At 34.8% G+C, this 27,785-nt stretch overlaps 1 protein-coding gene across 1 annotated transcript; it reads left to right on the top strand.

Annotated features, from left to right (window-relative positions):
* The first annotated feature begins 290 nt into the window (after positions 1 to 290).
* Positions 291 to 11,607, top strand: LOC143916484 (cyclin-J-like). Its single transcript, XM_077437616.1, has 6 exons — positions 291 to 688; positions 786 to 893; positions 3,638 to 3,809; positions 3,888 to 4,202; positions 5,684 to 5,840; positions 8,120 to 11,607. The coding sequence occupies exons 1-6, from the start codon at positions 605 to 607 to the stop codon at positions 8,268 to 8,270; spliced, it is 987 nt and encodes a 328-aa protein (XP_077293742.1). The 5' UTR covers positions 291 to 604; the 3' UTR covers positions 8,271 to 11,607.
* The last annotated feature ends 16,178 nt before the right edge of the window (positions 11,608 to 27,785 follow it).

Here is a 27,785-nt window from a genome sequence, read left to right as displayed (position 1 = left end):
AAAAGCACGGAGGCTTTTGATGTGCATCCCATGTTAATAAATAGAAAAACGGAAGGAGAGTTTTAGACACTGTATAAGGAGCTCACAAAAGGCAAATAATTTAATCGTCAATATAAGACAGCTAACTAAAGTTCAACGAGTTTCAAAATTCTCAAATCATTTAAAGGGATTTAAGCCAATCGAACAATCAAGAAAGCGCGAAGAGTTTCAAACGAATATCATATTACAGCCAGTCACTTGTCGCGAAGAAAAACTTTGTTACGGCCAAAAACAAAAATTAAGACGAGCGAAGGTTACGCTATAAATAGCAGCCACGTGTTACGTACGGCAGTGTGCGAATAGCTTGCGGTGTGGATAGTCGTGTGTCGGTCGTCGAACGCGGTGGTGTCCACGTGTGTTGAGGCGCGGGCGGTGGGGGCAGCAGCCGCTCCGCGCCCCCTCGGCCTACGCCCTCCGCGACGGACGATGCGTGACTTTCCCCTCATCCGAAGCGCACATTCAAAAAACTCGCGCCAAAACAGACCAACTTTAGTGGTTTCCGCCAACACGACCGCCACCACCAGCTCTACTTCTTCCCGAAACCCCCCGAGACTCCTCGCGCGAGATGGCTTCGAACGAGCCGTGGAATCCGTGGCTGGTCGATCCCACGTGGGCATATGGATTCAACGCAGATCCTCTCCATCGAGTGGTATGTTCTCACCGATTTACGTTTAATCAAACCATGTTCCTAATTACTTCCCACCACCACCACCACCACTTACTCTGTGTTCCTGGGATTTTTGCAGCCCTCCTGCGGCGGTGATGATTGGCTCAAAGACTACGACAAGTGCTTTCTGGAAGTGTTGCGAAAGAAGGAGTCGGAGAAGCTGCCTATCAAATTGTCGTCGCCTCAGGTATTGCAATATCAGACTGCTATCACTGCATGCATTTTAACTTTATATCGGCTTTATCATAAGTTTGCACATGACATTAAAGTTCGTATATACATATATGAATTTGCCACGTTTGTTTTTTTATCACTTTTGTAAACTACATTAATTGCTTTACATGTAGTTTCATGCTATGATTAGTGAATGTATGCAACTATGACATTATAGTTTGAACGCAGAACGAAGATCTTGTCAAGTATAAAACTAGATCTTTTCAAGTATAAATAGTATACTTGCTTAAACAAATCATTATTTAATAATTTACATCTAGTATATATTTAAGTTCTTTCCGGGTTCATCAGTGGATGTTTTAATGTAAAATAGGTATATTTCACATGCGTAGGACAGTTCTTCAAATCTGTTGATGCTTTTGTATATGCATAAGCAACAATGTCTTAACTTAATTGCTTTCTAGTTGTAACATGCTGAATTGAATAAAATTGGTTTTTCATAGAAGTATGATGAATGGATTAATTCGAGTAGTTTGTAGAAGTGAAACATAGAATAGCCTTGTAAAAAGTTTTTAATAAATAACTTTAGTCCATCCGCTGTAGGAAGACAATTAGGTAAAACGCACCTACTGTCCCCTTCACCCCATCTCGACCAATAGTAGTTCGCATGTACAATGTTCTATTGTCTATACGAAATGCTATTGGTCGAGAGGCAGTGTAAGGGATAGCACATACGTTTTTCCCAAATGTCTTCCTACAGCGGACCAACTATAGTATTGAAATTGACTTTATAGAGAACTTTCTTATTTTTCAAACAAAAAATGTTAACCAATTGATCTACTTAGTTTTTGAATAATTTTTAAATTACTGCAACCAGTGGCTTGTCTTTAAGGGCAACCAGGGCACTGACCCATATACATTTCACCTAACCAAAAAATAAAAGAAATTTTGTAAACACATTGTTGTTGAATCGTTAAGAATCAACATAAGTTTCTTGGGTCCACTCTACGGCACAAACTTAAAGTTGATGAAGACCCGAAAAATGAACTCGTCGTCAATATGTTTCCTTGAAATGACTGAGTGTGTACAAGTCCTAAGATTAGGAGTGGGGGTAGATGGCCCTTCCTATGAATCTCATGGGAAGGGCCGACAAATTTCAAGTTCAAACAAAGTTCATTTTTCGGGTCTTCTGCAACTCGGAGTTAATGCCGTAGGGGCCACCGAAGTTTCTCTATCTCGTTCATCACACAGTGATCAGAACCGGTTTGTAATTCAGTTCGGGGCTTATCTGCTGTGGTCCCCGGCTTCAGATTATCTGCCACTCTGGCACCGTTGAGTGTAGACAGTCAGTTAACCCTTTGTGTCCCAGTGGTGCCGTGGAATGACCACAATTGCATTATTTTTCCCTAGTGTCCCAGTGGTTCCATTTCGACACCACTTCGATTTTAGCGTTACCAAAGAAAAAAGAGGTTGGGCCACAAAGGGTTAAGGCAGACAAAAAAAATCCGTATTTCCGCCTACAGAAGGTCGTTTTTAGTTGGTCACATAAAGGTCTCTTTGCGCCAGCCTCGGTCACCTATGGAAAAATACTCCGTCATCGTTTTTCGACTAAGTACGGTTCGGTGATTACATCCCAAATGGTGAATCGCTACCAGGATAACCGCCGCTATGAAAATCGCTCGCGCGGATCTTCTGTCACACAACATTCGTCGCACAAGAAAATTGCCGTACAGAAAACTGCTCAAAACTGCCTTAATCTCGTAAAAAAAAAGCATTTGCTGAGAGATATGAGAGAGTTTAGACTCTCCAATATATATCTTGCAACGATATAAAATAAACGAAAAGAAATCTATTAATAAATGTATTTTACCAAAACTAATTCCGTCTTCTTCACTGTTGTCAAAATTTAATGCTCACAATTTAAATGCCAAGCCACAATCTCAAATACTCAGCAGATAGGGTTTTCCATCAGGTAATTCTGCTATGGTTATTAATTCAGAAATTCTGGTTTAAACGAGTCTTTATAAACGTTGACTAATGAAAGACACGGATTACACAACCCATGTTCATTGCATTTTTTTCAATACTACCTGGAAAGGCTTAGCGGGGTAGTATTCTTGTTTACTTTGTACATGTTCAATATACAACGCCTATCGTCATGGACTTTTCGGCAAAACGCCGATTGGCGTTGGGCAGCATTCAAAGGTTTAAGTAGAAAAAGCTACTAAGATCCTTTTATGTATAGAAATTTCTTACAACGTGCTTCAAATTGACGATGACACTGATGTTATCGAAATTTAGTCAGAAACAAAGAAAGTTTCTTTCGATGTTGAAGCTTTAAACAATGTAAATCCAAAATTCGACATATTTTCCTAATTTACCTGCTTCAAATGTTGACTCATTTTGCTTTGATATGACCTTGGCATTCAATATTGATCTAAACATAGTTACGCAAAATTTGCATCAGCCGTTCTCAAAACTATTGTCACATATGCAACATGTGTTGCACCATACATATGTTACAGCATGAAAATTAGATAAAATCAATACAATGAACAATTGAAATTTCAAGACATCGTTGTGGTTGATAAAGTTGGTCATCTAGCTTCTGCGGCGTAATATTCAAATACAAACTTATTATAATCAAAACAATGGTTGTCTTATCACTCGGTCGGTGATAAGTGGCTTCGATTGTGACCAGACGACGATGCGGTGTAATTATCTACATAATGTAACATGTGGCATTGAACATTTCAGCTGCAATATCGAGGCTATCTAATACTGCAAATCACGAACGTGTCCGAAGAGTTGGAGCTCGGCTCGAACATCCTGCACGGTGCGATCCAACTGCTGGACCATTTCATGGACACTCACGACATAAAGCTCGACCGACTTCTCTCCGTCACTTTCACTTGCCTGTTCATATCCTGTGAGTGTTTCTTTGAAGATGCTTGTGATGTGGTTTGATGTCGGCGATGTGTTTCATGTTTGTGGTGTTTTGTTTCAGGTAAATTTGAGCTTGAAGGTCGTAATTTGCCGCAATTCAAGCAGATATGCGAGACTGCGAAGATCGAACCGATTCCGAATACGTTGCTTTTGAACTTGGAGCTGTCCATTTTGCGTAACAACAAGTGGGACTTGTGCTCACCGAATATTTCCACGTTTTTAAACTTTTTCTCACAGTTTACTATCTCGACTAACGATCAGGAGTGTTGGAATAAGCAAATTTCGAACTGGTGGACTCCGAAATGGACGCCTGATAGGTGTCTTCGACTTCAGCTGAAGAAAAAGTTGAATGCTTATCTCTCTGTTACTTTATTAGGTTTGTAATCATAATAAACATGCTTATTATGTACATATATATATGTTGCAGTTGAAGTGTATCTTACAGTTGTAATATTTTATTTTATTTTTAATCTATACTAGGAAGGCATAATAGGTAACAACAATGCGCCTTCCTGGCCAGAAACATTGTACATTTGATTATTATACAAAGTAAATACATATCAATTAACATTCACAGATACATACATTAATGGTCAGATTTGTAAATTTGCAGCATTTTAAACAATTCAGCGAAATTCGTGATTGTTGAAAACTCGAGATTTGCGAGAAAATGGATAAGGTTGCCAATTTTTTGGAACCGTTTCAACAAAAATCAAATAATTGGTCAACTTTGATAAAAAAAGATCGACATGGAGCACAAATCCAAGGTCTGGCCAGCAGAAACCAGTGGGATTTGAACCTGTGACCACTCTGTTCAAAGGATTATATGCTAACCATTAGTCTATTCTGCTGGTTATATATTTTGACTAGTTGGTTTTATATTTTGACTAGTTGGAGTATATTCCATCTTATCTGGTACTACCGTTATAGTTGAAGTGTATTTATAATTGTAATATATTTGGAATATATTCAGTTCAACCCACTAGTTGATTCATATGGCGAATTATATTCCAACTAATCAAAATATATTACAACTGAAAATAGAGTTGAACACATTCTTAGAGTTGTTGAAATACGGTACTCATTACCTTTATTTGTAATATCTAGTAAATATGAACGCATTATTGAATTCTTAACCCTTTGCCCGCGGCATTAAAGCCCTGTACGCGGCACCTTTTTCGCGAATTTGGCAATCGAGTTTTCGACCTTAAATACAGATTTTATTATTTACTCAAGTAACCAGATATGTTAATTAACACATAAAGTATTATTTTAAACAATAAAATACATAATATATCTCGTAGTTTTGGTTTAATTGTCAAATAATCATTTTTCATACAATTGAGACGTATCGTCGCCATTGTTCAACAGACGTGACGTCACATAAACGAGGTTTCAGTATGGTTCCACAAAAAACTAATTTTGACTGGTATATATTCATTTTAAGCAAATTGAATAGATGGCATTCAACTCTCAGTAATATATTCAACCAATTTTGAACCTTAAAACAGTTGAAATAGGCGCATATAAGGCTCAAAATCCTGTGCAAAGTTCAAAAATTCTATGGAAGACAGCCGCGCTACAGCCTTGTCGCGCAAAACTTCCATAGAAGACTGACGCGGGCAAACGGTTAAGCATTCGTAAAAACATCGGAGCTGTCAAAACTCAACTGTTATATTAAAACTGGCGCACATTGTTGAAAGTGTAGAGATATAATTTACTAATTGAATTGTATTCGAATATGAATGACCTAAAACGCCAATCGGAATATATTACAACTGAATATACACTTCGACCGTAACATATACACTCTTTACTTTACAAATGTCTAATGTTTTTCTTTCAATTGTATTATAGATGTTAAGCTTACCCAAATTACGCCATCGTTAGTCGCAGCTGCTTGTATATTATCGTCTCGCCGAGCTTTGGGTCTCGATTCTTGGCCCTCTCATATGCAGTATCTCACTACGTATTCCGTTACTCAAATTGAATCAATCGCAATGCGATTGCAAAAGTAAGTATGACGTTAAATAATGTATTCCCAAATTTTTATCAATTACTACGTTTAATTTGTTTATCTTGTATGAATAATAAGTAGCTCTTCAGTAAAATATAGATATATGAATTAGTGAGTCGTATATCATACTAACGTTTTATGATAATATATCTTGGGAATCATATCTGTATGTATGACTTATTTGGAAAAGGCAAATGTTTACCATTGGCGCCCAAAATCGAACGTATGATCGACATATTCATTCATTCTTTGTATGATTAGACGACTCGAATTGTTACAATCTGATTGATATAGTCCGGTAAATGTATAAATATGTAGATTACATAATTCGATGATGATGAATTATCCTTTATCTTGAGGAATTACCAAAGGTTGGAACTATAGTTTATTATATATAAAATAAATTGTTGAGATTCAAAACATTTCGACGTACTTATATTAACACAAACAAGTAAAACTACCTTGTATTTTCGTTCCCCGATGAAAGAGTCTTTCAGACTGTTTATTCGTTGGGGAGGGGGGGGGGGTGGCCTAATGTTGAGGGTTTTATAGCTTGACGGCTGCTGCTCGTGAAATATGTATTTGATATTTACCTCCACGCCAGAAATTTTTAAATTACTTTAACATAGAATACCAAAAAATTAAAATTATCGGTTTTTTTTTATTTTTGTAACCAAGTTCGTCCAAAGATGGTGCTTATAAATTCATTTTTAAACGATAAATATTGTAATAGACTGTGAAACGCTTATTAGAATATTAGTTGGTTAGTGAATGCGCGACTCACGGGTGAGTCACTGGCAAAGTCACTCGACCTTTAAACCTTTGTGAGTGACTCACGGGTGAGTCACTCACAAAGGGTTAAAAAACCTCAATCGGAATTTAAAAATTACTCGTTCGTATTATGTTTATTTCAACTATAAATATGTATGTATGTATGTATATATGTATGTATGTATGTATGCACAGACATGTCTACAGACAGACGCATGGAAGGACAAACAAATCTATGGATGGACGGACACACGATCATGGATTGTTATGTTAGTAATGTTGCGTAGGGATGGGTTCAGGATCCAAATGAAAGGCCTAAGTCGCTTCATAGCATTTATTCAACGATCCCAGAGGTCCACACGGTACCACCGCTCACTCAAGAATATTCTGATCTATCGTGTGTACCTCTTTATAAAGAACAAGTTGCACAGCACAGCTTCCCCAATCCATTAACACAATGGTGGCCGCTGACTCATATCTGTTTCATTCCGCTGATATATTTTTGTATCACGTTTGTGGTCGATGATACAATTATTTATCATGTTTTCCGTGATAAAAATAAATTTCAGCGGTCTGAAAAATATATTCTGCACGAAAAATATATTCGCGCAGTCTTGAATCATATATGTATGTATCAGCGGCCAATAAGCGTTGTGCACCCAACACGATACAAATATGAGTCAGCGGCCGCCATAGTGTTAATGTATCCATTGTCTAGGCACTTAAAGGTCTACCCTGGCAAGTCTTTTGTTTACGCACGCACTCGCCCAGGTCTGTGAGAACTCTAGCGTATCCTTTGTTCAGGCACTTACTGAGTCTCGTTAGCCTAATCCGGGGTCCCTATTGTTCACCCACGAATGCGCTTATAGACGGTGGATACTCTCATGTTACAGTAATAATGACAAATATAAAATCATATTTACCCAATTTAGCGTGTAAAGATGAATATTTGTTTTTACAAACCTCCTTTACGTTTCACTTACGATTACAATTCAGGAAAAAAATTGCCTCTTATCCGATCGTTTACATACTTTGCCATATTGCTCATTTTGGTCATCAATATAAGTAAATGGATCCTCCGCCATTACGATAGATAAAATATCGTTTAAGACGCGTTTGAAGATTGCAAATTTGAAATCTGGGTGACGTCTATGTAGTCTTTAGTTTTATACATAGATGGCGGTAGTAAAATTAAATTATTGGTATTTTTATTCAAAAATCTACTGTTTTCGATTTAAATAAAACTATAAATGAAAATATTAAAAATAAAACAGCAAAATCATAAAAAAAATTAGATAAAGAAGTTCATTTACCTCTCTTAGTTTATAGATAACTTAGTTTATGTAACACTATCAGAAAGAACATTGTGAAATTATTGTTTGAATGTTTCATTTAGCTAATTGTTTGCTTGTTGATATGGAAGTGAAAGTTTGGACGTACATACATAGATAATATTTGTGATTAAGATTAAACATGAAATTGACCGTTTTGTAATTATTTTTCAGAATGTTAGAGAAACAGACTACCTTGTGCAAAAGGCGGCATTCCAACATTTCGGTGTACGATGACGAAGATCAAGGTTATGCAACGGGAAAGAGCTCATCCGAAGGAAGCGTGGGAAAACGTCGAAAATGGGACAGTGTCGATACGTCATAGCGTAACATCGATTTGTTTATTCCAAAAAAAATAACAATTGTTAGTAATATTATTTATTACAATCTATCATTTCGATTGTGATGTTTAGTCACGCAATTGTGTCCCAATCGAAATTGTTTTTTGTAAATACTCATGCCTTAAATAGTCACTACTATGTACTACCAAAGCAATATGTTTTTTTTTTTTTTGCTCGTACAACATCAATCATACGAGAGGTCATTTTTTAAGTAAAAATACAATGTTGATGCTTCGGAATGCAACCGGTTTCCGATATCTTGGGTGCCTCAGATCCTATTTTTTGTTAGTATTTCATTAATTCTACCAGTTGATTCAAGATTTCAAAGCCTATATTGCTGATATTCAGCATGTCGTGATGACATACAGACCTCCTCCAGACCTTTTCATATTGCTCTCTCCCTTCTGCCATCCTTGTCCATAAAGGGCCTGCACCTTGTTTCAGGTCGTCTGACCATCTTTTCCTCTGTCGGCCTCTTTTTCTTTTCGCTGTATAGCGTGGGTTCCATTCTGTTATAGCTGTTGACCATTTCTATTTCTTCTTGTGACCAGTCCATTTTAATGTTTTGGTTTTTATACTAACATCTTCAACTTTGGTCATTTTTCTGAGATCTACTGCTCTTTCCTTATATTTTATAGTATACCCTAGCATATTTTTTTCCATGTTCCTCTGGCATGTTATAAGTTTCTGGAAGTTTTTTTGTGTAGTATCCCAAGTTTGACATCCATAGGTCATGATTGGAAGTATGTAGGTGTTGAATATTTTCCTTTTGATTGCATTGGCATGTTGTTTGCCCTTCATTATGTCTTTCAGGGACTAGTATCTTTTCCACGCTTTAGAGATTCTCTTTTCTATTTCTGCTTCCATATGGTCATTGAAAGACACAATCTGCCCGAGGTATACAGGACTCTACATACTCGATAGGCTCACTGTCTACCTCGATGCTACTCTTGGCTTGGTTTGTCATAGCCTTTGTTTGTGTTTTGCTCAATGTAAAACAAAAACTGCTCTACCAGTTGATTATATGCTCAAAAATGGCAGGATGTTTGCAAAAGTTTCCAAACTATCACTGATCGGTTCTTGGAACCGACGGTGTAGTTCATTAAGGTCGTCTTTTGGTCTCAAAAATGCTTCTATGTTAACGGGGATTGCGTTAAAAAACAGTCGAGATGTATTTTCATTATTAAAATAGTAACAATAAATTTTTATTACAAAATGGCGCTTATAAAATGACCTTCGTACATACCTATTTTCAAAGTAAAGTAGTGTCAGATTATTGTTAACTCTTTGCAAATTTTTATTGGTTAAAATAACCAAATTATACACTTTTACTAGCTATTTTTTGTTTTTGTGATTTTTAAACGGTAATATGAAAGGTTCAGTTCTGCGGTGAGCCTTAATAGAATGAGATCGCATCAATTCCTTAAAAGTCTTCCTGAATATTTCGCTCCTGTGAGGTGCCGATCTCGTATAATTGCCGTGAATTGAACCTTTGATTTATTACTTTTGCTTTATATATATATATATGTAATTGGTCATAATTGTATTTGCTCAAGTCTACTTTTTATACCATTATTTGTAAATAGTACTGCGCTAGAACTTGTGGAGATTTCAGGAGTCATTCCTTTTCTTTTTTTTATTGTAATATCATTGTTAAGTTTGATACGTAAAGAAATGGATTGTTAGTCTCTTCGGTTAGTGTTGTTGTTCTCGATGGAGATTCTCATACACATTTCCAAGACGTAAAAGTCTGCCTTTCCAAACGGAGTATGTTTCCTAGTACTTAATTATATTGAATTCGGCGCACCGCCGAATCGTAAAGTCATTAATTTTAATCTCGGTGTGAAAATCTCCATCGTTGACGTTCATATCTTTATTTAACTGCATCGTTGATATTATACTTTAGCTAATTTTGTGCTTCATATGATTGTCGTCGACATTTGGGCATTTATCATATCATTATATTGAATCGACTTGTAAATTTTTATATTGTATGTATTTGTATTTTTTTATTGTGATTGTACTATCGAATAATAAATATATCGAATAAAATGAGATATACGAAAAGTTTGTGATCAAATATATATAAAATAATCCAAAAAAGACGGAACAAGTGCCAGAAAAATGAATAAAATGTTTAGATATGAATAGGATCGTCGTCTTTATGATGATAGACTTGCTCGACTGATAGTCTTAAAAAAATGAAGAATTCTATATAATGTTTATATATATTATATATTTACACTCGCAATTTTGTACCGAGCATACGAAGACAGACGCACTTGTCTGAAATGTTACGCTTATTTATTAATTTATGTGTAAATAAATATTTAATAGTGATTAAATGTTACCTAAAGACGGTTAAATAGCGTTCTTTATTTTTGTATTTTGTGTCACACACGATTAGACCTAGATATACTGACCCAATGTTAATGAAACCACACTAATGGACCACTTCAAGTCCAAGTGTATACCGAATATGGCGAATTAGATTTCAATATCGGATAAAAAAACAGTTGTCTTATATAGTAGATAAACGTTTAAAGTAAACAAGTCGACAATCGATGTAATCGGCGAAGGTTAAAGCATATTATACTGCTATTGATTAGTTCCGTAGCATTGTAGGCACACAATGTAAATTTTTAACTCAAATTTGACATGTTTTCAATGTTGGGTTAGTTTCTCTTATGCCTTTAGATAAATGTTAAAACTGGAAAATATATAAATTCATTTACATTTCCCTATTTAACTCTTATTAAATATATACACAGATAGTATAGTGGACTTTCGGTTAACGTTTCTATTTAGTTTTCCATAAACTACATACTACATATATACTGGTTTTAAATATTGACTTATACATATGTATACAATTACATTTTGAAATGGCTTTATTAAGGTTACACTGAACGTTGACTGATAGGTCGCTCTGTAATTGAATTGAGTAAGATTTGCTCATATGACCTGCTGATTTCAAGTCTCAGACGTGGAATCGGACCGATGTAAAGATCTTATATCGCTCGTTTAAAGCGAGGGACCAAATTTAGCGGGGAGCTTAAATCAATTTCCTTTCATTCACTAGTCATTATTTAATTTTAAACGAACGACCGACTTGCGAGCTTCTCACAAACTATGTAACGTGGCGTTAATTTAAGCTCATGCATTTTTATTGATTTTAAATTATATGAATTTTAGCTTTTTACATCGGTGACGAGTCAAATGTTGTGAATTTATGAACTTTTATTATCATTACACATTTTGTATTTTTTTTTAATAGTATGTTTTGTATCCGGCTGGACAATAAAAATGTAATTGAATCTTATCTATGTTGTTTTTATTTATTAAATGTAAGATTTATGGATAAGTGTATTTTTATGGAGTTTGGTTGCACATGTCGGTTCACGGCGAAAGAATTGTGTGAAATGGATTTAGCTTAGATTGTGGGTTTCACGAGACAAAACTTTTATGTACACAAGTTGGATTTTAGTTGGAACTGCTCGGATAACCACTTTGAAAAGTTTGTCGCAGTTTTGCAACTGGATACTGTTCGTATATAAATGCATAGAAGCAGTTAGGACGTTCTGTATTTATACTGCTCTGTATAAATAACTTTGGTTTTTAAATTTCAACATCTAAAACCGTGGTTAATTTAAGTTATAAATTAACACCAATTGACAGTATTGCTTTTAGTCTGTCGGGAATAGGACTACTATTGAGGATACAAAAGGTTTTCAGCAATGTTATGGAACTTTATGATCCAAGTGGTACATGAACTGATCATTGTCTGTAGCATTTCTCATTCGAGGTATTTGGTGCTTTAATTTGAGTTGCTATGACATTTATTTCTAGACGTGAAAGAGCTCCTCCATTCTGGTCCTGCTAATTTTTTTTTGACATTTTTAAAGTCGTCTCATATAAGGGATTTTATGGATCAACTTCATTATTGACCTTTAAAATGGTTTGAATAATAGTAATTTAATCAAATAACAGTTAAACCGCACTAAATTAACCAAATTTGATGAATTTTGTATAAAATAATGCAGAATAAAATAAGATTTTAAAATTTCAAAAAATGAGCAGTAAAGGCTTTTTAGAACTAGACTCAATTTAGAGTTTTTTAGTACAGCGTTTTCTAACTTTATTAACTTACGTACCCAATTACCCATTTATTCCATTTCTCCCAGAAAATTCAGCTGATCAAGTGATACATCATGCAGGGTAAACGGATTATTCCGCAAAAAGCGATCTCTTGCAAGTCGCTAAAATCTTGATCACGGAACATCTGGCATTCGAGCTCTCATTAGTACAATGTTCCGTGCAGACCGTTATGTATACCAATATCTTTGTTTTGTTTTTGAAAAATATTACTGAAAAGACTAGCCGTTAATCGATATTCTCGACTTTCAATTAGGCATCTGTCTGGCCTCTGGCCTACACATTTGCATCGATCAAGTGCACCACGTGATTACGGAAATCGAACAATTGTTAGAAGAAAATAAATATTGTCCGTCTGTATTTCTTAGATATACAAAAGGCCTTAGACAGGGTATGGTATGTTATCTGGAAATTATTACAGATTACTTGAGTCATACCTATCTGGAGGGAAATTCAAAGTCGTCCACGAGGAGGCATATTCTGACTTTTTTACAGCCACAGCTAGAGTACCGCAGGGATGTGTGATAGGACCTATCCTGTACAAAACTCACCAGCTAAGACGTTTAAAGAGGAAAAAGCCTCACGAATTGGTAGACAGAATGTGAGAGATTTAGAAGACCAATTCACAATCTTAGGGGTTGGAATTTTGATTTCGTAGTGCCCGGTCATGACCGGAAGAACAGCGATATCATGATAATTTATCAAGAATTAATAAGATGACACCATTCTGAAAAATGAAAATTCTCCATTTCTCACATACTCATAGTCGTGGTTCGGTGATTACTGGTCACAAATTACTCGTCACAAAGTCACTAAAATCTCTATAACGGAACATCTGGCAGCCGAAAAGTCCATCATACTAACGATAACTATCATAGTAACGAGAACTTGAGTGCCAAATATTGTGTATTCGCGATTTTCATGGCAAAAATTGTCTTTGTGACCACCCCAATGTGACGAATAGTCCATTTACCCATAGTCGTAATCCATTTTCGCAAATTATACTCATCATGTTTGTAAATTGTTTATTTGCCGAAACGGTATAGTCATCGGTTGTACCCTCCATTTATCATCACTATCTGATTGAATATAATTTCATTTAATATGACGGGAAGGAAGTAAAGTGAAACCACCAACATGGTCGAATCGGTCCCAACTCGCAGGATGGCAACCCAGACTCGACCTGGGGATACGACTACTTCCGGTTAGGAATCACTGCTATAGAGTTTTTAGTATGATCTAGAAGTGGGAAAAATATATGTACATAGAATTCACGATTACAACTAGCGTTTACTTTCATACTTCAATGACTAGGTACTCCAAATATACTGTAACGTGGGGGCATGAGAGAGAGAATATCCACTGTCTAAGTGGATTCGTGGGTTAATAATAGAGACCCCGGATTAGGCTAACGGGACTCAGTAAGTACCCGGACAAAGGATACGCTGGAGTTTTCACAGACCTGGTCGATTTCGTGCGTAAATAATAGATTCGCCAGGGTAGACATTTACGTGTCTAGATAATAAACATACCAACGGATCGGGAATGCTGTGCTTGTCGTTTATAAGAGCCGGGCCACACCGTGAGACTTGCGAGCGACTTTGATGAGGGCGACCAGATGAATGTATGCAGTTGGATGGTTCATGCCACACCCGTCAACTTCTTTGTCGCTCACATTTCCATAATTTTTTTCTGGTCACGCAACTAGTCGGCCGACAAAGTTGCACGTTGTGGCCCGGGTCTAAGGAGGTACACACGGTAGATCAGATTATTCTGGAGTGAGCGGTGGATCCGTGTGGACCTCCCGAATCGTTGAATAAATGCTGTTAAGCTACTTTGGTCTTTCATTTGGATCCTGAAACTACCCTTTCGTAATAATATAATATTTTTGTTATGGTTAGAGGTGGTAAAATATGAGGAAAGTAACTGTTAGGTGCTATAACATGATGTTGATATAAGTTTATAAAAAATGCATTTTCAAGTATTGGGTAGAATTCCTTTCAGAAGTGGTGGAAATGTATACAATTTGCTTCGCAATGAAATTATCGGATGAAGTACGCAGCACAGCACACTCATTGAAATGAAAAATAATAAACGTTAGCTCGGTCGTGTACAGCGGGCTTCAGAGTGTTCTTAACGAGTGAAAAGAACTTAAGCTGATGATGCTTCATGAGCACAACGAGCTGAGACAAGAATAAACGACGTTCATTCCGCGTTGGAAAAAATTCAAGTGCGCCATTTGCAATGCATCGTTTCACATAATCTTTCTGTTTACTCGAATTTACACAAAAAAAAACCTTTAGCATTTAATTTCTTCTCCCGAGAGAGATTTCTATTTTAACGGTTGGTGCTCATGCTCAGTATAGATCAGTGGTTCTCAAGTGCGACCACGGTGGCCGCATGCGGCCACTTGAGGATTTTACTGCGGCCACCAGCGACTTAATAGTAAATAATACTAATATTTTAAAAAAATATATATATATATTTTAAAATTTTTTTGCAAAATTAAAAATATTTTGAATTTTGTTGAATACATCTGACTTGTATTCAACAAAAAACAAGCACCTCAAAATTCTTTCCACGCGAATATGATCCGTAGTGTGTTTTCAATAGTATGCAGAACAATAAGAAATTGACTTGCACACATGGGAGTGAGGTCATTCGAGTCACAATAAGGTTGTATTAAATTTATTTAACGAAGACTGTGAAAACGAAATATTTCGTATGCATTGAATTGTGCATCAAGAAGTGCTAGTTAGTAAATCTGTTACTAAATGCATGGAAGATGTGGAGTTAACTGTGAGAAAAGTATTAAATGCAATTAATACCAGTAGTAAATTGTCGAACATGTTTAGTTCTATATGAGAAATCAACGGTGAAAAACACAATATATTGCTCAATTACAATCATATTAGATGGCTATGTTTTGATAACAGTGTTCAACGTCTTTGTGAATTAAATGATTATGTTATATCTGCTTTGGCCGTAAATCATAATGATTTAAGTGAAAAGCTTCAAAGTAATTATATAAAAGGGTCGATTTTATTCCTAAAGGATTTTTTGCCGCACATTAGTTCGATTAATAAACAACTACAAAAAAGTAACTTAACAATAATAGAAACCATGCTCATCATTGACAAACTAAAAAAAAAATATAGCGAAAAGCCTTGTGACAGAAGTTGAAAATGACAATTTTTCAATTTTATCTTCTGTTAGTGATTTCATAGATAAGATGACAGAAACAACTTCAAAATTACAATTAAAACTTAAAGTAATAGAGTGACTTAAATCTCTGAATCTGGAACTTGATAAAAGGTTCGAAGAATTGAATTTTTTTAAAACTGTTTCTTTTGTATCTTCCCCTTTTATTATGATGAAAAATGAAAATTTCCTAGTACTACAAAATAGATTAAAATCATTTTCAGTATTGAGATTAATTAACTGGGCTAACGTAAAATATGCATTATTAGAAATTAGTCACGATCAAGTACTCAATAACCATTTTAATAATATTTCGGTTCAAAAATTTTGGTCGGAAATATACGTTGACAATGAAACCGATATAAAGATTTGGCAACAATTGTTTTATTAATATTGTCTATTTTTCCCCACTACCGTATATTGCGAAAGATCATTCAGTGTAATGCACTTTATTAAAAACAAATTTAGAAACCAGCTGATAGACGCAAACTTAGAAGCGGCAATGCGGCTTGCACTGGAAGAATGGAGTATTGAGCAACTTCCATTGCATTATTATTAAATAAATAGATACCAAAATGTTAAAATTTCTTTTATTTTATGAATAAATTGATCCATTTTTTTGTAACTTTAATTTATTTGATTAAATTTGGTGCGGCCACCAGACATTTCCATGGGACTACTATTATCACCTGTGCGGCCACGGTAAAATTTCGCCTGAGAACCACTGGTATAGATACATATGCGAGTAAAGTACGACAGATATGTATATCGTGGCGATAGACTAGGGCTGCCATACGTCTCGGCAGACCGGGTAATGTTCCGGTTTATAGATCTGTGTCCCCGTGTCCCGGTCCATGAGTCAGTTGTCCCGGGTTTATATCTAGCAGTCAGTAAGCCAGACAAAAAAAAAACTAAAGAAAAGCAGTTAAATATGAGAATGAAAGGTGTAAGAGCGACAAGGGACCAACTAATCATAGCCAGAACTAATCATATCCTCGACCATTTCACCGTGGGACCAATTCACCGGGTGGCTTACAATAACTTAATCGTATACACAGAGCTGTGCGAAGGGGGCGAAGGTCCCGGGCTTCAAAATCTGGGGGTGCCAAAACCATCATCACACCTTTATTTATCCATCCACCTTACCTCAGACAATTTTATAATTTTGTCTACCCATCTTCCTTGCGGCCTTCCTTTCACCATTTTATATTTTCCAGCACTCCCTATACCACTTCCTTTCCTTATGATTAGAGGTAGGATAGTCACAGTGCTATCAATTGTTCCATTGTTGTAAATCCTTTGTAAAAAAGGTTCGGCAAACCTTTAACAATGCATTTACAACCTTTGAACAATACACGGCCCCCTCAGGCTCCGGTGACTACTTATGATAGTCTAAATAGCTCGCGAGCTAAGAATATTGAAATAAAAATGCAAGTTTGTTGATTGTAGTTTTTCAATTCTAACTTCTATCATTCAGTTTTAAAACGTCCCGGTTGGCACCTCGACAATAAAATATGACAGTACTACGCTAAACTTTGAAATATTTATACTGGAACTATTCCCACACGTACTGACGATCATGTGGTAAATATTTAATAGTACCTCTTTATGACACGCACATAATATATCTGAATGCAAATATTTCAAAAGGATATAGGCGAAAGGAATAAATTCGGAATAAGTCATTACACATTATTTGAAAGATGTATAAGTGCACTTCGACGAACTTTATTGAGGTCTAACTAGTATTTCATTATTTGGTTATATCAAGATTTACAAATACATATATTGAATACAAATAAGGATATGACCGGTATTTCCAATTGAAATGTTTTGTCCGACTTCATCACGAAGTAATTCCGGCAAACATTGCGCTTCGGCGAGCTCCGTCGACGATCAAGGGGGGTTATTCAGCGTCAATCTCGGCGAGCTCCGTCAACGATCAAGGGTGGTTATTTAGTGTCGATTTCGGCGAGCTCCGGCATAGGTCAACGGAGGGCTGCATTTTTCATCAAATATCAATCTACTCTTCTTAAGCTTTTTAGAAACTATTCAAGTTCTTAGCTGAGATGGAATACTTTTTTTCGATCCTGCCAGTTTTCTGCATGGATTCTTCCAATGATAGGGATGTGCTTAAGGGCCTCCCAGTCGAAATCGTCTGCGTCATATTCAGGTATGTATCTATTGATATTAATTTAATGTTTTTTTTATTTAATTTTATTGTGTTACATTGATTCTAATGAATATTTTTTTTGTTTTGTTACAGATTGCTCGACGGACGATCCCTATATACTGCTTCGATTGTTGATTCGTATTGGGCAGAAATAATCAACGGCGATCAAATCTTGCGACGAAGACTTAGGAAGCACATCAAGATGGCCAAACTTGATCCTTTGATTGTGAAACGTATGGAAACTACGAATGGAAAGCGCAAACATGTAGTACGTGGAGTCGAGGATAAGAAGTACTTCTTTAATGCAAAATCTTTCTGCTCTTCTGGAAATGAAAGACCCGCCAAACGACAAAGATTAGATGATAGTTTTGACAATGTTAATAATAAAAAACGCAAATTGTATATATTTTAATTATTTTTTAAATTAGACTAATATTTTCTAGGTTAAGTTATAAAGACTGACAATACAATAAATGTGCCTAAGTTATAAAACAAATCTTTTATTTAAAAAATACTTCTACCACCCATATATAAACACACAATCCCACAAATATATTAAATGTATAAATTAAAGCTAAGGCTGAACCAAGTTTCAATTACTCGTCAATCTATTGACGTATAAATTCAACACCGAAACTGAAATTCACATTTAATTCAACACACAATTAAGAATACTAGTTTTTAGTTTCAAATACTAAGTTGACTCAACTAGCACCGGGATCCCGGGATCGAAAATTCCCAGCACCGCAATCCCGGTGCTGAAGTAACCGGTGAAGGATTGGAAGCACTAAATTCGAGACGTTTTCAGAAATTTTTGATTGGCTGAACTTGGGCAATATAGAAATGACTTGGAAATATTTGAAAATGATCGATTACCGAACGTAATTTAACGAAATGCAGAAGAAGGAATACGAAAAACTTGGAATAACATTCCAGAAACTGTTACTGTTTGAAAAAGCTAGTGAAAGCAATACTAACAATTTTCTCTTTCACGTACGCTTGTGTCTCGTTATTTTCTGAAATGAACTTTAAAAAGTCCAGTTTCAGAAATTCATTGACGAATCTATGTAGTTGGGCGGGTACATACATGTATATGTATATTGTTGAAAGTTAATTAAAAACTTAAAAGTAAAAAAAAAAATTGGCTCCAAATAGAAACAAAGATCTCATTAATAATTTTTTTTATTTTTATTTTATTTTATTTTATTAATTGAAAAATCAACAGACAGGATGTACATAGATATGTATAAAAAAACAAATAGTAAATAAATAATATATGTAACATCCGAGTCCAATAATAGATTTTTACAAAAATGAAAAAGATAAATATAAGGAAAACAAATTAAAAAGTAAAGAATAAAGGCATGAAAAAATATGTAGAACATTGCATAATTAAACTATAATATTAAAATATTTGGAAAAGGCTATAAAATAGAATATAAGAAGAAATTGAAATTTACAAATATAAAACAAATGAAAAAGGTAAATACAAAATAAACAAATGAAAAGGAAAAGAATGAAAGCTATAATATGATTAAATAGCACATTACATAACTAAAGTATAAAAATATTGGAAAAATAGAATAGGAGAAGAAATGAATCAATCGGTCAAGATTCTCTTGATGTTAGACCTGAATTGATGTAGGGAAATACCAAATAGATCAACCTCATTCAGCTCTCCGTTAAACATACGATAAACGCGCTGCAGATAAAAATATTTTTGGGAATTAGTATTGAAAGGATCAAGTGAAAAGAGTGCAACGCGTCTAGAGTACCGAACTGGGATTCTGAAATTAACCTTATTCAGTAAATCAGAACTATCAAGGAAACCATTTATGAGCTTAAAGAAGAATATAGCATCAGTATGTCGTCGCCTGACAGAAAGATTGTTAAAAGAAAGGATTTTTAAAATGTCGGAAACAGTAGAATGGGTATAGGTAGGAAAAAGGTAGCGTAAGGATTTAATAAATTTAAGTAGAACTTTCTCAATACAATTAATATGGGATAAATAAAAAGGTGACCAGATAATTGAGGCAAATTCAAGGTGAGACCTTACAAAGGAAAAATAAAGTAATTTTAGTACATAAGGATCATTAAAGGGTTTTGTTGAGCGGAGTAGGAATCCAAGATATTTAAATGCTTTGTTGGTAATAAAAGAAATATGTTCAGAGAAATCTAGTTTATTATTGAGTATTACACCAAGATCCTTAATAGAAGATGACGTGTTAAGGATTGAATGATTTAATTGATATTGATTGGTAATAATTGACTTATTTCTAGTGAAATTTAAAATAGAGCATTTTTCTAGATTAATAAAAAGATCATTATTTAAACAATATATAGAGAATCTATCTAGATCTTCTTGTATCTTATGACAATCGTCTATGGTGTATATTGGTTTGTAAATTTTTAAATCATCAGCGTAAAGAAGTATAAAGGAATGTTTGAAGATGTATGAGATATCAATATAGAGTAAAAAGAATAAGGGACCTAAATGCGACCCTTGTGGGACACCGGAAGGAATATGTCTAAGTGATGATCTAAAACCATTGAGAATTATGATTTGGTGACGATTTAGTATATACGAAGAGATACAACGAAATAAATTTCCTCGGATTCCGAGGGACCAAAGTTTATTGAGTAATAGGTTGTGATTGATTTTATCAAAAGCTTTAGAGAAATCCGTATAAACGACGTCTATTTGGATTCGTTTGTCCATATAAGATGTGAGAGTACTAGTGAAATTAAGCAGATTAGTCTCTACCGATCTCCCCTTAAAAAAACCATGTTGTTCAGGTATAATGTAGTTTTTGAAATTGGAGAAAAGGAACTTTTAGATAATTTTTTCAAAGATTTTACTAATGACAGATAGTTTAGATATAGGACGGTAATTCTCAATAAGATTCTTATCACCTTTTTTAAAAATAGGGGTGATGTAAGATAATTTCCAATAGTCAGGAAATTTACCGTTAGACATAGAAAGATTGAAAAGGATTGTTATGGGAAGAGATAATGGGACAGCACATTTAACAAGGAAAAAAGAAGGCAAACCATCACAACCCGCACCAAGATTAACATTGAGAGAGTTGATGTGACTGAGTACAGTAGATATGTCAAAATGAAAAGTAGATAAGTTACATGAAGAAGTATCTGTATTAGAGATAGAAAGGTTAATGGTAGAATTACTATTGAAAGTGGAGTCAAAATAGTCAGCAAAAATGGTACAGATTTCAGAACCATGTGAAGCCGACTTAACCCGTTCCCGATCCCATTTGTCGGAAAATCGCAGACAGCGAACACATTTGAAATTATTGCATTGCAATGACACTCATTCCTGTTTTTCCCGTTTTATCCCGTTTTTTTTCACAGTAATCTTTCCGGAATCCCGAAAGTTCAATCGTAATCGGTTGAGTGGTTTAGGAGCTTATACGAGACAGATAAACAAACAAGCAGGCATTCAATTTTATATATACATATATAGTTATCCATGTGTACTATTATATATTTTTTATTCCACGAATCTTTATAAATTTGTTTAAATTTTTTCGTCATTTTTTTCATTAAAAGTTTCTTGGCACGCCGTAATAAATAAATATTTTGAAATTTTGGCACGCGACCGTAAAAAGGTTTCACCACCCCTGGTCTATTGTTATTTGAAAAGTATCCATCCAACGCCGACCTGTAGTCAGAACTAGAGGTAGGACCGGAAGCGTGCTTTTTCTAGGAAACGGGGCGTTTTGGGTCTATTTTCCAGGAAACAGGGCAACTACAAAGTTAGAGAGCATAAAAAAAAGGTTAATCATAAAAATGAACAAAGCACGACGAACAATGAACGGCGCAAAGTTGGTCCGCTCTTTAGTCATAACCATTGATGTATAATACACTAGATCCGCCCTCACGTCTTATACTGGTCTCCCTTTTGGCGCATGCAAAATACATGGCGCATGCACAGTTTCTCTTAGTAGGTAGGTAGGTACCGCTGCGTCGTAGTTTAACGGGTTTAACTAGCGGGGAAGTTGGGAAAAAAAAAACATTTTTTCCCAACTTCCCCGCTAGTTAAACCCCCCGCACCCCTCAGTTAGTGAAGACAAGATCTCCGACAAAAATCACACGTCAGGGTCCATATGTATATTATACATCAATGGTCATAACTTAACGTTTTGTAAATATGGACATTTCGGTATTTTGGAAACGTTTTAAAAATCCGATTGAATGTTTCGCGTTGAAGATAGATAGCATCGCCATTGGAAGTTTAATTTATCAGTTAATGATATCTCGGCTTGTGACAGAATCAATCAGGAGTCGTCGTCCGCTCCCGTTTTCGACACAAAACAGGAAACGGAATTGAAAACTGTCATCGAAAATTTTATCGCGATGAAACGACACTTTCAGCCGTCGAATGAAAATATCTGAAATTAAACGAGACAAAGAGTGAAGAGAAAGCTGTGCAAAAAAAAAAAAATTAACGAGCCCTGGGGGGAAAATTAAATAAGCGCGTGGTATTTTTAAACATGGCGGACGTAAATAAAACAACAACAGTTCGCTTCGTTGATTTCGTCGTTTGCATACGGATAGCCTTTTCGACAAATTTGTATGCAAACTGTGTGAAGGGTGGGACGGTGAGGGTCGTATGAACCTCTCGCTCTCGATGACCATCACACATGATCAACATTGGCCCTCCGAAGGTCCAAAAATAAACCCGAGCTCGAGTCCTCGGGGAGGATTGGGCCTCGACAAACAATTTAACTAGGTAACTCGTTTGGGATAGTGTCGATGGTAGGATTGAGGTACTAGAAGTGAAATGTGTTTAAGTACGATATGTTTTCGTGTGAGTGGGTGCTCATACAAAAGGTTACTTTGTGATACGTATAATAGATTGGTTTGAAGACCGGGATTGTTCGGTTACATGTTGTCAAAGTTGAAATACTTCCCGGGAAAGGAAAAAGAAACATTTGATGGGAGGGGGGGGGGGGGAATAGGAGATGGAGAGACAGTTATTTGTTAAGGGTTTTCTTTAATTTGACTGGATCAAGGTTGACAGTTCTGTGTGAGTTAGAATTGCTTCTTTTTCGTTCGTCTTTAATAGTGCTTACACTACAACTTTGACATGATTGCATCATTCGCTTTGAAAAGTTTTATAGATGACTAGTTGTTTTACCCGGCTTCGCGCAGTGTTTGTAATATAAACAGCGTAAACATGGCGAATCTAATAGTAAATATTCAATTGTTTTTTATTAAATTTATTTTGAATCGAAAAAAAAAAATCGAATCGTCTAATGGTGCGTACGCACCAAGCCAACGAACGGCCCACAGGCCAACTTTAAAAACCAGTAGCGTACAAAATATCGAAATAAAAATTAAATTTAAAAATTGAAATTAAATATCAAAATTAAAACTATTATTATTATAATATATTAAATTCAAGTATCAAAATAAAATTGTAATCATTATATTAAAATTAAAATTAAATATTGAAAGTTAAAACAGAACATGAACAATTTAAATAAATTTTCGAGATTGACCTGAAATTAGATCATCAACAATCACATACAGGTAATCCTCGACTTTTGTTTATCGAAGATGTTTTGACTTACGAAGATACGCACTAAGATTGAAAAAAAATCAAAGAACTATTATTTTTACTTCCCCGTAATGCGCAGTTACTGAGAATATATCATGTATTAGTATGGGTGATCCAACGATTTTTGCTAACCCGGGGTGTTGTCGGTCACATCAAACGGATTTTTTTATTCTTCAATTGTTTCTCTCGTCGAAATAAATCAAGTAATTAAATCATTTCAGAGGTAAAATTTATCGGATAATGTGTGATTATTAATTTTATTTCGATGAAAGAAATAAAACCCTTTGACAAATCACCGACATCCGACACCACGTTTTTTTATGAATTGTTTTTTTTATCGATCATCCAAGTGGAAATACAGTAACATCTCGTGATGACTTTATCAATATTTTTTTTCGCTCGTACGCAGAGAAATTATAATATTTCTCTGGTTTTAAATGCGGTATCGTCGTAATTCAAAATATTGTTGTAATTCAAAACATCAACGATGATCTAATTTTAGCTCAATCTCGCTCTTTAGCTTGATTTTGATATTTAATTTCAATTTTAAAATTTAATTTTTATTTCGATATACTGCTGGTTAAAAAGTTGGCCCCAAATCGTCGTTGGTTTAGTCCGTAAGCACCATTAGGGCGGTTTCAGACTAGCGTATTTTTCTGCGCGTATACGGTCGTTTCGGCATACGCGCTTACACGCGCGCAATTTTTCGCGCTTCAAAAAACCGGACGCGCGTACACGGGCTTATTCCGGCGTTTTCGCTCGAACCGGTAGTGGTGATTTAGTATCAACATGGATAATACGAGCTTATAAGTGCGTCTACGCTCGTATGAGTTGCGCGTATGGAAAACGACACGCCTATACGCGCCTACATGCACTTCAAAAAACGAGATTATACGCGCGTATAAAACGCTAGTCTGAAACCGCCCTTAGAAACTTCTACTTGTTTTCGATTCTCAACCAAAGGTACATACATACTTACATACATACAAAGTCTCTTTCGAAAATATATATTAGATGCACGTTTATGTGATGGGACACAAGTTGAAATGAAAGACCTTGTAAAAGGATGGCTATGTCACAAAACCGCGCGGGACAAAATCGTTTTGATTTTTGATTTTTAAATGCTTTTTATTATTACGAATTTATGTTCACAATACATCTTATATCTATTGTTACGTACGCCGCGGATTAAGCGAATAGAATCCCAGAGACTGTGTGACCGTTCAAGGATTATCTGTAACGGATATCTGTTAACGGATTAACTAAGTGCATACCGTGCGACTGGTATAAGTGGTTTCAAGGATTAGCGACATGGAGATAAGGCTAAATGGAGATAAGCTAAACAATGATTGCACTTATCATACCGTGGGAATATATATCCGAATACGTGACTATACAGTAGGTAAACAGATTAGACGTCCTGAGAGATCTACCCCTTAAAAGGCGGTACGTAGGCGATATCGTGTCATTCTGGACTGAGCGCTGCCAGTGTGTGTATCTCCTTAATCATCAATAAATGCTGTGAGACGACTGTTGGCCTTTTACTTGGATCCTCCACCCACCCCTACGCAACACTATTTTAATAGCTACTGATCTATTGATCACTTTCTATTTTACAGTTTAATTTAATTTGGTTAGTAATCATAGTATTATATTATTCTAATGTTAATGTACAGCATAATAGGAAAAAGAGTTCAAAAACCTATTTACAATTGACACAATCGTTTGAACGGAACCGCGCAGGGAGAAAATCGCGCAAACCAAAATAGCGCAACACATACATACATATACGTATAAACAAGATAATAAATATGAAAAAAAGTAATATAAATATTAATAAAAAATGACTTCTTAAACGAAGACCATGTGAAACGTAAAGGAGGTTAGTAATAAAAACAGGTCTAATGTATAAGAAAAATCCGATATGATAAAATAAGAATTGTTTATTAATTTTGAAAGTGTAATTTTTTATTTATTCACACTTTATTGAAACTTGAATAGCAACAATAGAATATTAAATACTAGTGTTTTTACTCGGCTTCGCTCGGTATTTGTAATATGAACAGCTTAAACATGGCAAAACAATCTAAATAAAAAGAGTGGTCAAGGGTTCAAATCCCACTGGTTTCTGCTGGCCAGACCTTGGATTTGTTACTCCAGATCGATCGTTTCCTATGAGAGTTTGCCAATTTATCTGATTTTCATTGAAACGGTTCTTGTAAATTGTTCCATTTCCTTTCCAATCTATCTTGCAAATCTCAAGTTATTCAGCGTCTTGAGATTCGCCAATTTCTATAATAAAATTCTGCAAAAATTTCTCCATAGATTTCACTGTGGTTGATGTTTGTATGAACTCGCATTGTATAAAAAGCTTGCATTTGATTGTATTGATGGTATTGTATCTGTGTTAGTACACTCGTCGCTTTGGAGCACTGGAAAAAAAATCGAATCATCGTCATAGAAACTTTGACTTGTTTTCGAAGTTCCCAACCAAAAATACTTACATACATATGTACATATATGCATATAAAGTCTCTTTCGGAATTATATATTAGATATGTATGTAGGCAATATAATAAGAAAGGGTTGAACTGCCACTTTGCATTGAAACTACAGTGGGGCGAAAATTAAAATTAAAATGTAATACAATTTTTAGACCCCCCACGAAAAGACCTTCGCTCGACAATGACTCCTCAACTCACACCATATCTGGGCGAATATCGAGAGCGAGAGAGGGAAAGCGAGATAAAGAAAACCTTTTACCTTCGTCCGTTTTCAGCTTAATTTCTGAAATCTCCATTTTTCATTCCGAACCGTGCGGTAAAACCCTTTTCAACCGGTCTCGCTTTGCGTTTACGTCCCATTTCCATACATAACATACATACACCCTCACATTTAGCGCTTATCGTTAATGTATAATATTTATATACATACATATATTGTCTCGTACGTTCGAACAGCCTCTTAAACCCTTTGGTTGCCGAGTTTTGAAATCCAGGTTTGCAAGGTGGACCTTTGATTCGTTATAATGCTACCCTTTTCTAAAGAATATACGTTAGGTAGGTACAAGTAAAAGTACAAGTTGGGACTAAAAATGCAAATTTTGATTTCCATCAATTGACTTAATGGAAAATTTAATCTGAAATCTAAAATGTATATAATTCCAAAAGAGACTTAGTATGTATGTATGTAAGGTTTGTTGGTAATCGAAAAACAAATCAAAGTTTCTATGACGACGATTCGATATGGTTGAATATTTTTTTTTCGATTCAAATAAATTTAATAAAAAAACAAATGAATATTTACTATTAGATTCGCCATGTTTACGTTGTTTATATTACAAATACTGTGCGAAGCCGATATTATATATATATATATATATATATATATATATATATATATATATATATATATAGGATCCGGATGTGAAGGATTCCAAGTGAAACGCAGATTAAGTCAGAACTATGTATTTATTAACACATATCTTCGGGCTTGTTCTCCAACAAGTGACCATAACAACACGCATCCGGTCTTTCCCATGCATACCAAACACACTTTATCCCTAGCAGTTTGGCAAAGCATACATACGGCTCGGCTCGTTTAAAAATCATTCCTACATATATATATATATATATATATATATATATATATATATATATATATATATATATATATAAATATATATATATATATATATATATATATATATATATATATATATATATATATATATATATATATATATGTATATATATATATATATATATATATATATATATATATATATATATATATATATATATATATATATATATATATATATATATATATATATATATATATATATATATATATATATATATATATATATATATATATATATATATATATATATATATATATGTATATTATTTATGTGGATGATGGGGATTGCAATATTCTCCCTATAGCCTGGAATAAAAAAGTTATTATTATTATAATTCAATAAACGGCTAATAGTCACATATTGCAGTTCAATTGGGACGATTGTGATTAATTTTGAGTGATTAACGAGAACTAAAAGTCGTCGTTTGCCATACAAACTCCCATACAAAGCGCGCCACTCTCACAACGGCTATCTGTATGGCGGAAACGGTCTTTTCAGAATATTGTCATTTTTTCATGTTCTCGTCAGTTTTGAATATTTGTAAAAATTGTCGAGAGTTTCCTTGGGTATCTATCTTTATTTCAATTACAAATTTCATTTTACATACATATGCACATAATATTTTATTTTGTATTTACCTTTTTCATTTGTTTTATATTTGTAAATTTCAATTTCTTCTTATATTCTATTTTATAACCTTTTTCCAATATTTTAATACTATAGTTTAATTATGCAATGTTCTA

Source organism: Arctopsyche grandis, chromosome 9, assembly GCF_051622035.1.
Source record: "Arctopsyche grandis isolate Sample6627 chromosome 9, ASM5162203v2, whole genome shotgun sequence".
Lineage (NCBI taxonomy): Eukaryota > Metazoa > Arthropoda > Insecta > Trichoptera > Hydropsychidae > Arctopsyche > Arctopsyche grandis.
The sequence above is the reverse complement of the archived record's forward strand: the minus strand, read 5'-3'. Positions and strand labels throughout refer to the sequence as shown.

Bases quoted from the DNA above. Each gene is read 5' to 3' on its own strand.
- LOC143916484 (XM_077437616.1), top strand. From the start codon at position 605: ATGGCTTCGAACGAGCCGTGGAATCCGTGGCTGGTCGATCCCACGTGG. The intron at 689-785 runs GTATGTTCTCAC...GGATTTTTGCAG, and splicing joins CAGATCCTCTCCATCGAGTG to CCCTCCTGCGGCGGTGATGA. The intron at 4,203-5,683 runs GTTTGTAATCAT...ATTGTATTATAG, and splicing joins TCTCTCTGTTACTTTATTAG to ATGTTAAGCTTACCCAAATT.